Consider the following 16,772-nt stretch of genomic DNA (forward strand, 5'->3'; position numbering starts at 1 on the left):
GGTTGCTACATAGCTGTATGACCCAATGCTCAGGAAATGCAATGCAGGACTCAGTTTCTCCTGTATGTCTTAAATGAAGACAGAGGCCTAGATAAAGGAATTGTGATCCTGGCCTACCACAACTATAAAATGCCATGAATATTTGGGAGAAGAATGCCACTAAAAGTTGGGAAATGCACAACTACACATTTCAATCTATACATCCCAAGTATATAAAACTGTAGAAAATAGAGTCTTACACTCATTTAACATATAGGTTCATAGGTAGGTACTAGGCTATTGGCCCTAGGGCCTATATAAGCCTAGCCAAAGGTACCTTGGCTTTTGCCACCCAAGAAAATTATTTTCCTGTGCCACTGTCGAGCAGAGCCAAGTGATCCCTGGGGTGAATTTCCTATCTCCTATCCAATCATCAAGATTTTTCTTGAAGAGTGCTAATGAGGAGCTTTGTTTGATATAGATAGGTAGTTTGTTCCAGAGTATGGGAAGTCTCTGGGACAGGAATCTATCCCTCCAGCATGTTCTGTTTATTGTGGTGATGAGGTCGAGAGACAAACATGAGTTTAATGTTACTTCTATACTGGGCAGCTCTGTCAATGGATTTGAGTGTGATCATACAGGACCTGGAAATAAAAACCTGAAATTAAAGGAAACAGTTGCAACAAGAGCAAAATCTACAGACAGAAAACTAAACAGCATAGGAAAATATTACTTATATTAGGGTTGAAAGGATATGCAATGAAGTAAAAAATATATGAACTGATACTTCCAATACATTTGCAAACGTATATTAGCATATTAGGAGGAAAAAAGCAGAAGCAAACAAGAAAATGAATCCTATCCTCATTTTGCTGACACATCCTCGCACTAACTCAATTTGACCCAATTGAGATCTGGTGTAAAAAGAAGGCTGATTAAAGGAAGAGCATAGTAACCTCTTCTTTTCTCACTATTCATCAACGACCTTCATATAGCAGTCCCTGAAGCCACCTGTATTCAATATGCCGATGATTCCACACTTATATGTTCTGCCAACTCCACTTCTGATTTACACTCTCTAACTCAAAAAGTATTCAACTCAGTAGAAGACTGGTTCCTGAAACGCTGTCTCCTTTTAAACGCCAAAAAAACCAAGCTTCTACTCTTCACACCTACCAATAGGTCCTCTCCCATAAACTTCTCTATTAAATCTAACAGTGGTACCCTCATCTTTCCCGATCCTACTACCAAACTATTAGGAGTTACAACTGACAACAACCTCAACTTCGATAACCATATAAATAACACCATTCAAACAGTGAACAGAAAAATGGGCTCCTTATATCGAATTAAACCCTTCTTAACTCCCATAGCTAGAACCACTATTGCCCACTCTCACTTAGTCTCAACTCTTCTCTATGCTTCTCCTATTTATACTAATCTAAAGAAAAATAATCTTCTCAAACTGTCTAACTCCTATAACAATATTGCCAGATTTGCCACTGGAAATGCATTTCGAACACACCACTGTCTGAACCTAAAGCAGCTAGACTGGCTTGAACTCCCTAACATGCTAACTTATTCCCAACTCACCATTGTTCATAAAATATTTTACAAACCAAATAATACTCCAATACTTGCTAACCTCATTACCCCTTATAATAATCTAAATTCCCTACGCTCTTCTAGCAAACTAAGTGCTAGCATAAGTAAGTCCAATAACTTGTCAGGCGACAGCCTATTCTCCAATACTGCTGGGAAACACTGGAACTTTCTACCTACCTAAACACTACTACCTTCACTGTCACTCTAAGCAAAAACTCAAACGTCACCTAAAATCTCTCTGGTTATGCCCCTGCACTAACCCTGATTAATCTACTACCTATCCTATTTTTATCTTCTTACTGCCTATGGATATATAATCATACTCTATATACCCCCCTCTGTATGCTAAATCTGGTCATTGTAAAACATATAACCACAAGCATTTAAGTTAACTACAATGAACTGTAGTGTATCTTCACATATCATACGATTACATGACTGATATGACTTTATACTCACCTTTTTAGTATTGTACTTTTTAATAACCTTCTTCTTTATTTTAAATACTTATTATTTTATGTGTTATATTATTTTGTGTGTTATACAATTTGATATTTCATTTTGTGCTATGCTGGAGCTTTTCTCCCCGGGCCTCTACTGAAAATGGAAATATATCCAGTTGGACTAGCCCGGTCAACAAATGTAAAATAAAATAAATAAAAAAAAATAAAATCATACCTCTCAGCTGTGCAGATTTTCACAGAATGTCCAGATTTTTGCCTCATATTTTTGGTCCGTTTTTCATAAAATTGTGGTTTTCTGGCAAATTAGTGGCAAATCATTAAAGACTGAAGTTAGAAAATAATGCCAGACATTTGAGTTTCCGGTTTCATATCCTTCACAAAATCCATGTTAATACAAAACCTGTTATCCTATCTACATTTTAAGTGTGTAAGAGCAGTATTTAAACATTGTCCCTATTTTTTGCCCTTTGTCCCATTTTTATTTATAGCTTTGTCCAGATTTCTTGCTCTAAGAAGTTGAGAGGTATGCATCAGCTGACACCCTCGTCTGAATAGAATTACATTGGCACTTGACGTTTTACTACACATCAGTTTCCTGAAAACAATCTGGGAACAAATAGCAGGCATGAACAGAATAGTCAGAAACACTCCTGATAAAAAGTCAAAATTAACAACTTATTACTGGATTCTAATAAAAGAGGAAGGAATATTACAATAAGTGTAAAATGTAAATTTTACAATTTACGTTTCCATATTTGGTGTATTACTTTGAAGGTGCACACTGCATACCTCATACACATTAAAATTATTTACTTTTGAATTACAAGATCACTCTATAAATACTACCACCATCATACACACCAATTCCTGTCAATGAAGTTTACAGGCTTATTAATCATACCCTTTGTTCATTTTTCTACAAATTAAATATTACTTCTTCTAAAATGTAAATGTTATCTTGTAGAACATTTTTAATTAGCATACCAGTTGTGCAAGAACAGCCTTGAACTCGGCCTCTGTTTGCTCCTGGCCTGGTCCTTGTAGTAGCATTAAAACTTCTTTGTCCAATGTGTTATCCAGGTATGAGATGTTACTTGATGAAACGGACATCAACTCACTTACGCTGCTCTTTAAAACAAAAGAAAGGGGAGAGAAAATACAGTTATTGTACAGGAGAAATAGATGTTCATTGAATTTAATGCTAAGAGGATTCAGAGTCAAAAGTTAGGCAAGGTATACCCAAATGCAGCCCATAAAATCAGTACACAAAACTTTGTGAAACTAAGGTACTGCATAGTTAAATTCCAAAGACAGCTGCAATTGCATTAATTATACAATATGTGAATTATTCAAAAACATGCACTCTGACTTTACAGACCAATTGTAGAGTCAAGCATTACTAACAGAAAGGGATTTGGTAGCCATTCTGAGCCAAGTATAATTCCAGCTTCTGGCTACTGAAACAGCAGCAGTCACAGCTGAATTAATTTTCCACTGAAAAAATTGTAAGGGCAAATAGCAAAAGTGGAAGAAGCATGCTGCGACTGCTTTAGTTTTTTAAACATCTTTATTGACATCACATATTACATTGTAACTAGAGTACACATTCAATTATAAAAATAAAAAAATATATACTTTTTACATTTTCATGCATTATAGAAATGATTTCTTCCTTAACATTCAATTTAACATTACATATTTTTGCTCAAGTCCTGCCTTCCCTGAAATATCACTCCATGAACATTGTTCTCACAGATATTTATTTCTATGCAGTTTAGTCCTACTTATTTGTAAAAAATCGCACTTCCAATTCTTTTATCTCATTAACAAAAGTAAATTTATGTTACACTTTTTCTTTTATTTTGATTTCTATTTTCTAGTAACTTTTTTTGTCAGCCAACAGTGTTCATAGGCGATTACTAGGTTAATGGCTTAAGGGCCCTTATAAGCCTAGTCTACATAATTCGATTTTACTCAATATATGGCCGGTAGGGCAAGAGGATGGCATAGATTTGTGCCTGTGCACTGAGTATCTTACAAATTGCCCTTTGTCCATAAGGGACAGAGAGACTATCCCCAGGTGTGAATTTGCGATTCCCCATCCAATGATCCAAACTGTACTTGAAGAGGGCCGGGGAAGGGCTCTGAGTAATGTGAATAGAAAACTTGTTCCAAAGAAAGGGCAATCTCAGACACACATCTGTCTCTCCAGCATTTTTTGTTTGAGTCACTGACTAAATTTAAATTTCTAGATTGGGTGATCTTCATGCTGTTTGACACTCAGATGTGTAGCAGCTCAATTAGGGCTGGATTTGAGTGTGTCTTGTAGGTCAGGCAAAGGTCATCCCTCAGTAGGAGACAGAGAAAAGGGATAGTGCTTTAAAGTCTATCTGCATATTTCATGTTGTTTACACCCTGTATTTTCTTTGTGAAAAACCTTGGAGGTCGCTCCAACTGCTGCAAGTGCCTAGTCAAGTATATGCTAAATGGCACACTGTACTCTATTGTTGGTCTAATGAGGGCCGAGTATAGCAGGACTATAATTTCCTTGGATCTAGATGCCTTTACTTATAAGTTGTGCCACATAAAAGGATTTCCTCACCACTGTGGCCACAAGGCAGTCAACGTTCAGGCTGCTATCTATATGCCTACATAGATCTCTCACCTCTGAGTCCACTGTAAGGGGCATGCTACTAATACTGTAATCTGCAGGGGTATTAGACTTCCCCAAAGGGTATGATAATGCATTTTTTTGCATTTACTTTTAGGCCATGGTTCTGGGACCAATCATTTGATTGAGACCCTCCTGAAGGATACCTACATCATTGGGGGATTCAATGATTGTCCCCAGTCTGCAGTCATCAGCAAACTGTCAACCAGAGGCCTTCCACATTTGCTTCGACTTCAGAGAAGTATATTCTGAACAGGAGGGGTCCCAGTACTGAGCCCTGTGGTGCACCACTAGTAACTGGCCTCTTGCTAGATATGGACTCACCCACTTTAGTCACGTGTCCTGTCCTTCAGCTGATTGACTGTTGCTGTCCTCCACTCTAGCAGGACAAAGCCAGTCCAGAGGCTGTGGTTAAATAGAGCCCCCAATGAAACTGTGTTTTAGCCTTAGAGAGAGAGAGTAGTGGCAACCTGTTCTTTGGCGATAATTGGCGGGGGAGTGGTGGAAGGTATTTTTGGGGGAGAACTGGGGGATGATGGGAAGGTAAAATCTGAGCTGAGTTTGCTGCGTCTTCTGGCTGAGTATAGGTGATGCCATCTACAACTAATTCCGCACACTGTTGGGTGTTGCCTTTAAGACTGTGGATGTAACTGAAAAATGTTGTATGGTTATCCTTATCTTTGGAGGCTATTTTTATCTCAAAGTCTGCTTTCAGAGACTTGACTAGTACCCTAATTCACTTATTTAGACTAATGAGGGACTTGCTTCTTGACAGGATTTCTTTCTTTTGTTGTATAATCTGCTAACACTACGGGTTCACCAGTGTGGCTTGTTTTTGCAGTTTGACCTGGGTTTATTTTGGTCTGGTACATTTTTATGTAGTTGTTTATATCATCATACATTTGTTTATACCTCTGCATAGGTTTCTGTGTTTTATGAATTTGGGGGAACTTCAAAACTAGCTATTCCATCCCATAATAGGGGTAATTTATCTTAGAGAAGTTCTTGGGGTTATGTGGGGGATAATTTTACCTTTATTTCAAGGGAGACTGCATTGTGATCTGATCTTACTAGTGAGGACATAACACGAGGGGGGGGAGGGGATGGTGCAACATTCTCCCATATTTGTGAGTACCTGATCTAGGATATTTGTTCCCTTAATGGGAGTGCAGACCAGCTGCTCCAGGGCATTTGAATTTACAAAGTCAAGAAATCTTTGGGCTTGCATGTTAGTGGTTGTATGTGCCTCCCAATTAATGATGGGGTAGTTAAAATCACCCATAAGTATAGCATTGGGCTGAATGGTGAGTGATTTTAGCAACTTCAGGTATGGTGTATGGTTTTCCTGGTTCATAGGGGGACCTGTAGCTAGTAAGAATATGGTAATGGATTTTTCCCATGGTTATTTGGCCATGTAGTAGCTCAAGCATGTCATATTGTTTGACCAGCCTTCAGGTGTACTTATCCTTTATGTAGATTGATACACCTCCACCTTTAGCTCTTTCATGTTCAGTGGGCAGTCGTATGAAAGACATTATAGCCATGCATTGCCAGAGTTGCTTTCTGTGGATTTGAACCACGTTTCAGTAATAGCACAGATATTAGCATTCTCCAGGGTGAGGAGAGCTTCCAGGGTGGAGCAGTTTCTTTTTGAGGCTCTTAGCACTGAGTAGCAACATCATTGGCTTGTCCTGAGTATCTTTCGTTATGCTGGAAGGTGTGTGTGTTTGGATAATGTTTTGGCCGATATTCAAAAGCCTAGAGGTGATAGGCCATGCTGCTTTGTCAGGGAGAGTCTTTACCTATCAACCATGTCCTCCCAGGCTGACGAGCATTAGACCCCTTTGGAATGACACCAGTAGCTTTTGTCACCTCACAGCAAGAGGTTCTCTGGCTCGATTTTCAGCTGGGGTACACTGTGTGTAGTTTGCATGTCCTCCCTGTATTCGTCTGGGTTTCCTACAGGTACTCCAGTTTCCTCCCACCTTACAAAGACATGTGGCTGCAGCATTTCTCTCCAGGCCTCTGCTGAAAATTGGCTTCATTCCAAGTCGTACTTTCCCGGTAAACAAATGTTAAATAAATAAATTGTTAGAGTCGATCATTCTCTGCTGGTATTGTGGCATCATCTTTGGAGACAGTAGAATGCTACTCAATTCTAGGTCCATACCTGCCTATGGCATATTCTGATAGCTCAATCATGTCTTTCTTCATATAGTCCATGGAGGTAGATCATTCATGCACACATGGACTTACTGAGTCATACTGGTACTTAGGGGTAAGTGACCTGAGTGCTTATATGATCTGATGAAACCTGGCCCCTGACAGGCAACTAACTGTAACCCTCCCCTGATCCAGCATGGTAAGAGGGACATCAGTGTCTCTCACAATGGAGTTGCCTATGAACAGAACAGTGGGCCGTGGAATGTTTCGCTTTATGGGCTTGACGGTTGAGACACAATGAGATTTACCTTCAGGTGTTGTGATGGAAATTGTCTTGTTTGTGTGGATGTGGAGTTTGAGGACTACACCTGAGAGGCCTTTGGCATTTGGGTAAGTGGCATTAATCCCTACGTCACTCGGGTTGTCAACTGGCTTACTGACAGAACCCACACTGTAAAAGTAGCAGACTCCAAATCCAGCTCCAAACAAGTGGAGTACCTCAGGGTTCAATCCTGGGACTGCTCTTGTTTGTCATCTACTTCTTTGAAGTACAGGCCAACATTAAGGGACTCTGGCTAACAAAGTTCGCAGATGACTGCAAACTGGGAGCCATTATTGAATCCCCAAATGATGTGGATATTCTACAAAAGGGCCTTACAGAAACAGATGCTTGGTGCCAGAGACATGGACTCAAGCTCAATGCAAAGTAATGTATAGTTATCCCCTTTGGGAAAAAAACATGTACTCGTGAATTGCCACATAGGTGGCAGTACACTAAACATCGAAAGTGTGATAAAAGACTTAGGGACACAGGTGGACAGTGGTCTCACCTTCAATAAAGTACAGTTGTGTACTCACCATAAATGTAGATGTTAGAGTGTATTCACTGTTGCAGTCATTACTCTTGGGTTATCCTGCTAGCAGGCTACCCTCAGTCAGCCAGAATTCCAAAGTCTAGGTCTGGCATCAGTTGCTGTCATCTACATTTATGGTAGGTACACAACTGTACTATGTTCATCGTGTTTCACTGTTGCAGTCATTACTCTTGGGTTGAATCCCAAAGCTGAGGATAGGTGGCTGGGTATGAGGCCCTGCAGAACTGCAGTGGCAAAGCCTGCTCTGGACTTAGAGTAAAGAGGTAAGTGGTAGTGCTTTGTGAAAGTGTGCACTGAACTCCAAGTTGCAGCCTCTAAGATATCTTTGGTTGGTACTCCTCTGAGGAAGGCTGCTGAAGTGACTGCTGCTCTGGTGGAATGAGACCTAATGCCCTTAGGCACTGATTTGCCATGCTGAAAATAGCAGAAACAGATGCAATGGCCTATACATTTAGAAATAGTCTGTTTTGAGATAGCCTTTCCTTGTGATCCTGCAGCATGACACAAAGTTGCTCAGTCTTTCTGAAAGCTTTAGTTCTGTCCAAGTAGAAGCGTAACTGCCTGTGCATGTCCAAAGAATGCAGAATTTTCTCACCCTTGTTCTGTGGATTTGGATAAAAGGTAGGCAAGTGAATGGTTTGGTTGAGGGCCACACTGGACACCACCTTAGGCATAAATGTAGGGTTTGTCCTCAGAGAAACCCTGTCTGGATGAAAAATGATAAAAGGTTCCACAGCCATGAGTGCTTGTAACTCCGAGACTCGTCTTGCAGAGGTTATTGCTAGGAGCACAGCTGTTTTCTAGGATAAGAATTTTATATCTGCTGTTGATGCTGGCTTGAAAGGAGGCAGTGTGAGTTTTTCAAAAACATAATTGAGGTCCCAGGCCGGAATTGGTGCTCTCCTTGGAGGCCTAATGTTTTTGGTCCCTCTGAGGTACTGCCTTAAAGGATGAGAAAAGATAGGTGGTTCCATATTGTAATGGGCTGAAATGGCAGAGGCATGAATCTTAATTGATGAGAAAGAAAGGCCTTTGTTCAGCATCTCAGTTAAGTATTGTAAAATCTGAGGGATATTTGGTACACACATGTCAATGCCTTGTTCCTGGTTCCAAGCACAGAATCTCTTCCATTTTTCTACATAAGATTTTCTGGTACTGGGTCTCCTGGCCTCCAAGATAACATCCACAACAGCTTTTGAAAGAGGAGTGTTCTGAATGGCTACATTATCCGCCATGCTGCCAGATTTAAGGTCCTGAGTTGGCTGTGCAGGATCTGATTGTTTTGTTGGGTCAGCAAGTGAGAAGTTTGAGGCAATATCCATGCTAGACCTTGAGACAAGCTCTTTAGGATTGGGTACCAGTGCTGGCGTGGCCAGTCTGGTGCAATCAGTATAATTTTTGGCTTCTCTTGTCTGACCTTTAGGAGTACCCTGGGAAGGAGAGGCAGTGTAGGAAAGGCATATACTGTTAGATTTTCCCTGCTGAAGCATAGGGCATCCACTTTCCATGCTTACATGTGATAAATCCTTGTGCAAAATCTCTGCAATTGGCAGCTGTGAGGGGAGGCAAATAGATCTATGTCTGGGCATCCCCATTTCCTTGCTATGCTGATGAGGTTTCTGCTTAGTTCGTCTGCCAGAGTATTTGTTTTTCCTGGCAGGAATTGTGCTTGCAGGTGAACTTGAAAAGTCAATGCTGTGTCCCATAAGGTCATTACTTGTCTGCAGAGGGGGTAGGAATGTGTACCTCCCTGCTTATGTACCACATGACCGTAGTATTGTCTGTCTTTATCAGTAGCTGTCCTGGATGAAGTAGGTCCTTGAAAGCTGTCAGGGCATTTTGAACAGCTAGCATCTCTTTTTGATTGATGTGAAGATGCATCTGGTTTGTAGGCCATGTGCCCTGAATGCATTTTCCTGCCATATGGGCCCCCCAGGCATAATCTGATGCATCCGTTGTCAGTGTCTGTCTGGCTGTGGGTAAACTGAATGGCAGACCCTTGTTGTGGTGACAGGCCTCTGCCCACCATCGAAACTCCTGTTGCAGGCAGGGAATGAGTGCAATTACTGTCTCCGGGCTGTGTCACTGCTGAGTCCAAACACTTTTCAGATACCACTGTAGTTTCCTCATATGCAGTCTGGCATATGGAATTAGTAGAATGCAGGATGCCACGAAACCCAAGGCCTGCAGGATTTTCCTTGCAGATAATTGGGTTTTTGTTGCCAATTTCTTGAAGTAAGAAGTCAGTTGCTTTTGTTTGTCTGGCGTAAGATAAGCCATCTGGGCAGTTGTATTTAAGCTTGTACCCAGGAATATTATCTCTTGAGGGGGCACTAGTTTTGATTTCATTTACTGTGTACCCTAGGCCAATTAGTAATCTTTTTACAAACGCCAGATGCTTTAGAAAAATGTCTTTGTTCTCTGCTTGAATTAGGCAGTCGTCCAAGTAGGGATATATTTGAATTCCTAACGCAATCACTGGTGCCAGGCATTTTGTGAAGACCCTGGGCGCAGTAGGTAAGCCAAAGGGCAGTGCAGAGAATTGGTAATACATTGAGCCAGCTATGAATCTGAGGTATCTTCTGCAAGATTGTCTGATTGGGACATGCAGGTATGCCTCTTTTAGGTCCAAAGTTACGAGCCAAGTCTTCTTGCCCAGCATGGTCAGTAGCTGTTGTAGAGTCAACATCTTGAATTTTGGAACTTCCAGAAACGTATTTAGTATAGACAGTTCCAGTATTTGTCTCCAGGTTTTGTCGTTTCTGGGCACTAGGAAAAGTCTGGAGTAAAATCGTTGCCCCTGCTCTTGTTATGGTACTTGCTGAATCGCCCTCATGTCCATGAGGGCTGTAATTTGTTTTTGTGCCTCTGCCCATTGATTGTGTGGCAGGTCTGGCATACCTTTTGACCTTGGTAGGGTGTGAAAATGGAACCTGTAGCCTTGGGACACTATGTTCAGGACCCATTTGTCTTGGGTAACCATTTGCCAATTTGATGAAAAAAGTGCTAGTTTTCCCCCTAAGGAGGCTGCCAAAAGAAAAGTGCTTGGATCTGACAGAGGAAAGTCATTGGGACTGTTTCCTGTTAGGTTGTGATTTGTCTTCTCCACTTTTGGAAGTAGGAGCGCCCCATTGTTTAGGCCTGTATGAGCTTTGGGGCTGAGATCTGCCTCTGGGATGCCTGTATCTGCATCTTTGTGGTCTGACACTGGAAAGGACCAGTTTTTAGAAGGCCAGTTCCTGCTAAACCTGGGTGGCTATACCTGTAAGAAATCCTTGACTGTCTGCATGGATTTTGCTTTATCCTCCATTTTTTTCAACACCTCTTCTGCTTTAATACCAAACAAAGTAACATGCTGTAATGGTGCATCTAATAATTTTGCTTTAACATGATCAGGCAGATTCTGTTCCTTTAACCAAGCATGCCTTCTAATAACAGAACCTGTAACAGCAGCCCTGCAAGAGGCCTCCAGTGAATCATAACCACATTGCAAAGTATGCTTTCCCACTTGTTCAGCTGCATGCAATAAATCCTGAAATTCCTTGTTCTCTGAACATTCAGTATTTTTCAATTTCTGTTTAAGCAGTGACATTAAATATTGCTGATATTTAAGCATATGAAACTGACAATTTAAAGCCCTTACAGCCAAGGTAGCAGAAGTGTAAACTTTTTTCCCCCATCTGTCTAGAGCCCTAGAATCCCTATCAGAGGGGACAGGGTTTTTTGCAGTGGAAGCTTTAACCCCTTTGGGACCCTGAGATATAGTTTCTGGGTCAGCACCGGGGTTTTTATATAGGAATTTATAAGAATCCGGGACCCTGTAGTATCTGTCTGGCTTAGCAGGTGCAGGGGGTAAAGAGTCAGGGGACAGGCCAGACTCCAAAAATACATCTACAATTTCTAGAACAGGTAGAATAGCAAGGGGGTCTGTGCTGAGGAAGTAGCAGAAAGTCTCTGAGCCTTTTCTTAGATTCAGAATAATCTTGGCTCTCCCAGTGGAAATGCTCCCTCATGGTATGCAGGGTTTCCCCAAATGAATAATCCTCAGGAGGAGAGGCTGAAGGAATGAATTCTTCAGCATCAGAATCCTCATAGGGAAGCATGGAATAATCCTGTTCAGAAGAGGAATCAGAGGAAATAGAAACCTGATCAGAAGAATCATACTCTGTCTCTTGCCTAGGCCTCTTATCAGGAGGGGAATGGGAGCCCCTGATCAAAGTAATTAGGTCTTTGGCCATTTTGAGCATCTGTTTTTTAGGCATGGAAGTCTGAGTAGGAGAATGCTGTACTTGTTTCTTTGTCTTTAGAGCTGCTTTAGTCTTTGAAGCTGAAGATGGCTTAATATATAGTTGTGCAGGTCTGAAGACACCCTCAGAAGCAGATGCCTGCTCAGCGGCTCCAAACCCATCTGAGGGAATGATTTCAGAGTGTCCAATACCTTGAGTATCCAGAAGCCCAGTCGGCTCCACGTGGGAGTCGGAGGCGGCCTGTGGCTCTGAGGTAGCGGGCGCCAGGGGCTGCGAAAGCGCCTCACTGAGAACCGGCGAACTGGTGACTGGCCTAGCAGAGGCCTCATAGTCAGTTTTGGACCTCGGATGCCTATCCTTTTCCTTGTCCTTGTGTTTTTTGTAAACTCCAGTTGTCAGCTGTTCCAACGGCATTATATAATTAAATCTTCGGCCAAAGTAATGAAATGCAAAATCGAACAGACGCTTAATAGTGAGTTGGTTAAATCTAGTACAAAACCGACAGCTAGCAACGTTGTGATCAGGGCTTAGGCAAGGAATACAGTAAGTGAAAATCCTTATGAGGTATTTGCTTCCCACAAGAAATACAATTGTTAACTTTTTCTGACATCGGTCTGGAGCAAGAAAAAAGTTTCCCCAATGGGGTACTTGGCTTTAATGAAGACTTTGGTTCTGAAATTCGGATTTGAAAATCCCAGGAGTCAGCCGACCGGCACTTGCTAACTACTTTTGCTTTGGGCACCATGCGGCAAAAAAGACTGAAGAAAATGGTGTCGGCTGCATCTTTTATACCCCTGGCGCACTGACGTCAGGGAAGAGGCAACAGCAACTGACGCCAGACCTAGACTTTGGAATTCTGTCCGACTGAGGGTAGCCTGCCAGCAGGATAACCCAAGAGTAATGACTGCAACAGTGAAGCACGATGAACATCCACATCGCCGCAACAGTCAGGAAATCCTTCTATGTGGCACACCTCATCACTAAGGGCTTTTCATCCAGAAAAAAGGAGGTCATTGTCCCACTCTACTCATCCCTCATTAGACCCATTATAGAATACAATGCCCCATTTGGTATGTACCTCTCAAGACATCTGCAACAACTGGAAAGGCCACAGAAATATCTCACTAAAAGAATCACAGGCCTAAAGCAGATGCCCTATGCTGACCGCCTTAAAAAAACTCCAGCTATACTCTGTCGCATATCATCTACTCAGAGGCAATCTCTGCTTAACATACAAGGCCATGTCAAACCCAGAGCTGGTACAAGAAAAATGGACAGAGTACTGAGTTCACTCTAACAACGACACAAAGGTACCAAAATAGTAAAATAAAGAAGTTGCAGAGTTCCATGACAGATTTACCTTTTATTTATACAAAAAGAGAGTAAGCGCTTTCGATATCTACCCAGATCGCTTCTTCAGACTGTATTACAATGTCATCTTATCTAACTAAGCATTTTAAACCTTCAAGTCATTAACACATTGCAGTTAATCACAATTACCTAATTAAAACATGGGAGTGGTTCCCTTTCAATAAAAACTTTTCAAAAATCCCAAACTTCTTAATTTGCCATTCTTTTGTATCAGCTTATATCTAAACAAAATACTTATAAAAAAACAGCTCAGTATATATGATACAATAGAAACATAAAATGTTAATAAAAAATATTAGCAAAACATTACCTATGAAAATGCATGGGATGGCAGTCTCCAGACCAAAGTCCAAACTTCCACTTGGTCTTTTCCCTCCCTGGTTATTTGTTCTCAATACCTTGGTTCATTCGCTAATTTTCTCCAATACATTTTTGCTCCACATTGTCTATTTTTTAAGTGCCTACTCACAATCATCCCTACTGGTAAAATCTTTCTCCATTCTTATGTTGACAATTCTCAAAATATTTTCTGCTACTGTGTAAATCTAATACGCTGTATGGTTATGGTTGTCCTTAAGTAACTTGATTTCTTATTACTATTTTGATTTGTAGCCTTTTGCTTGTGTCATGTATATGAGCCTTATCTGTCTAGCTCTACAGTTTTCCTTCAAATCTGGTAATCCTAGACAACCTTGTCCTGTGGGAAGAAACAACTTTTCCCAGTTAAGTCTTGCCCTCTTTCCCTCACAGTGTCCAATGCTTCTCTTCTGGTTGATGAAATATGCCTGATTAGCATACAGTATTAAGGTGACTAGAACAATTTCACTGCTTGTAACTCACTATTTGTAATCATAGTCAAAAGCTTCCACCTTCTCAATTATCTCTTTAGTCACTACCCATATATCCTTAGATGCCGTAATAGAATCCTCCTTAATTCAAACACCTAGATAATGATTTCCCAAATAAATATGGGTACTGCTGAACTAAGTCATATGTGGGAACAATTTACAGCTCTAACCTTTGTATTTATTTATTTTTGATATCCTTAAACTGAAACGATCTAAAAAATGTTCCACAGCCCTGAAATATCCCTTGCTGGGTTTATCAAATACAAAATATCTGCAAATAAGATTACTTTTTCTTGGTTGTCATCCCATTTACACACTTGAATTTGAGTCTCCCTTATTTATTTGTCCAATGGCTCCACATATAAAGCTAAAAGCAGAAAGAAGATACTTTGCCTGGTTCCTCTGTGCAAATCTAAGTATGCACAGGACCCCCCCCCCCACATTGACTAGCCTCTGACCCTTCCTATATCTTTCTAATTAGCCTCATTATTCTAATCTGGAAATGCATATGCTTCCATTGCCCTACTCAAAATCCCAGCCAACTATCAGATGCTTTCTCTGCATCAAAACTCGCCAGCAAAAATAGGGTCTTGTACTCTGCTTACCTTTGAATCATCATTGTTCTACTGTTGTTGTCAAATGTTCTCCTCCACAGAAACCACACTGATCCATTTGCCTATCACTTCTCGCAACACTTTAGTCATTCTGATAGCTAGTATGGGCAAGTGATTTATCATGGTTCAAAACTGAAATTGCTCTATATGAAATTGTATTTAAAAAGTCTTTGTTCTAATGAATACATCCGCCACAGTTTTCTTTCCAAGATTCTGGTACTGTCCCCCTCCTTTTAAATTATTAAAAAAGGAACTTTCAGATCTTTATCCTTTTTTCCCCTCCAAACTTCCAGGAATCTTCCCAACTGACTGATTTTACATCACTATTTTCATCTCACCCCCTCCGGTCGTAGCTGTTAATTCTTGAGCCTCATCTTCCTCTAATCTTTGAATATTTGTGTCTTTATAAATAATTTCCCTTTGTGTCTTTTTCCTGTGCTGTCACAATTGATCAGTCTATCTTCACTCAGAAGCCAGGACTCATCGCTGAGAAATGATTTTTATTTAGATTAAGAAGTTTACTGTATATTTATTAATACATGCACTCCAGAAAAGTAGTGAATGCGGAATTCACCAATATTACTTCTCATTTTTAAATTCTATTTTGATTAATAAAGGCACTTAAAGGGATTTTTTTCAGCTTACCATTTTATCATGAATTACTCCTTTATATGCTGTACTAAAATAGCCAGTATTGATGGTTTTAGATTTACTTTATTACAAGCACATTAAATAAAAGCAGTGAACACTTAAGACATGGGCACATATACATTAGAAAACAAACCATAACACGTTTATATTTCCATACATTATATGTATGTATTACATGTTTTCTCCTTGTACAAGCCATTCAGTGCAACATTGCACAAATTGCTCAGTCCCTGCCTTCCTTTAGCAGTCACTCATCCACCTCCTGATCATTCTGCATGCTTTCATTGCTTTACTCAAACTCCCAGCTTATTCTGTCAAATGATTTTTCTGCATCAAGCTCCATGAACAGCAGCAGTATTCATCAGTACTGCCTAAAAGAATGGCAGAAAGCAATAAAACACTTTATAATCATGGTTTGAAATTGAATTGAGTCTATATAAAACTGGGTGTAAAGGGCCTTTTTTGGTAATACAGGCACCACAGCTGGTTTTCTAGATGCTGTTGCTTCCCCTCCTTTTAAAATACAGTTAAACTATTCTAAATCTTTATCATTTTCTTCCTCCAAACTTGCACATGATTACCACCTGTTCCTGCAGACTACCCCGAAGATTGCTTATACATAACCAATTTTATCATCTCCTCTGCTCCTATCCTGTTACTTGAGCCTCATCTTCCTCTAACCTTGGTATAATTAAGTCTTCAATAAATATTTCCATTGGAGCTATTTCTTGGTATCCACATTCCACTGCTTTTTGGAAATGTTCATAACATTCCTGAAATATCTCCAATACCTCTACAGGATCTCTGGTTATTTTTCCTTGTAATAGGCTCCCTAAGTTTGGTGACAACCCTTTCCACTCTCTGTTACCCAAGTCATTACACTAAAAGTTTTTGTGCTCTATGAGATTTCCTTTTTCTGTGATACTTATAGAATTTTGTAAGCCTGACTAAACATTTTCTATTACTTCTCGACCATCTCTCTATTTCAACCCTCCATTTTATCCAATTCATTAGCTATCCCTTCTGAAGAAATTTTGGTCTTCCCTAACGACTCCTCTCTAATTACTACTACTACCCATTCCTTAAATTGCTCTGCAGTTGCGTAGGAAAGGGGACCAGTGTCTCATTTTTACTTCATTATCCTGCATTCTTATCCTCAGTTTTATCAGAGCATGATATAAAGTAGTTATTGGATGTGCGTCAAAGCTCTCAATTAAATGCACATGCTCCCGTGAAATGCAATTTCCTTCCAGTCTACCACAGTTATTTTATCTTTGGGAATAA

The 16,772-nt window shown here is 40.3% G+C and overlaps 1 protein-coding gene across 6 annotated transcripts in view; it reads right to left on the bottom strand.

The window, feature by feature from the left end:
- Positions 1 to 16,772, bottom strand: part of IRAG2 (inositol 1,4,5-triphosphate receptor associated 2) — a 1,240,358-nt gene that overhangs the window by 851,098 nt on the left and 372,488 nt on the right. For all 6 annotated transcript variants that reach the window (XM_044087670.1, XM_044087672.1, XM_044087673.1 and 3 more), the window contains exon 16: positions 3,033 to 3,176. In XM_044087670.1, coding sequence (XP_043943605.1) covers positions 3,033 to 3,176 — 144 coding nt within the window. The remainder of the gene's footprint in view (positions 1 to 3,032; positions 3,177 to 16,772) is intronic.

Source organism: Protopterus annectens, chromosome 11.part0, assembly GCF_019279795.1.
Source record: "Protopterus annectens isolate FY-2018-M chromosome 11.part0, PAN1.0, whole genome shotgun sequence".
In the NCBI taxonomy this organism is placed as follows: domain Eukaryota; kingdom Metazoa; phylum Chordata; order Ceratodontiformes; family Protopteridae; genus Protopterus; species Protopterus annectens.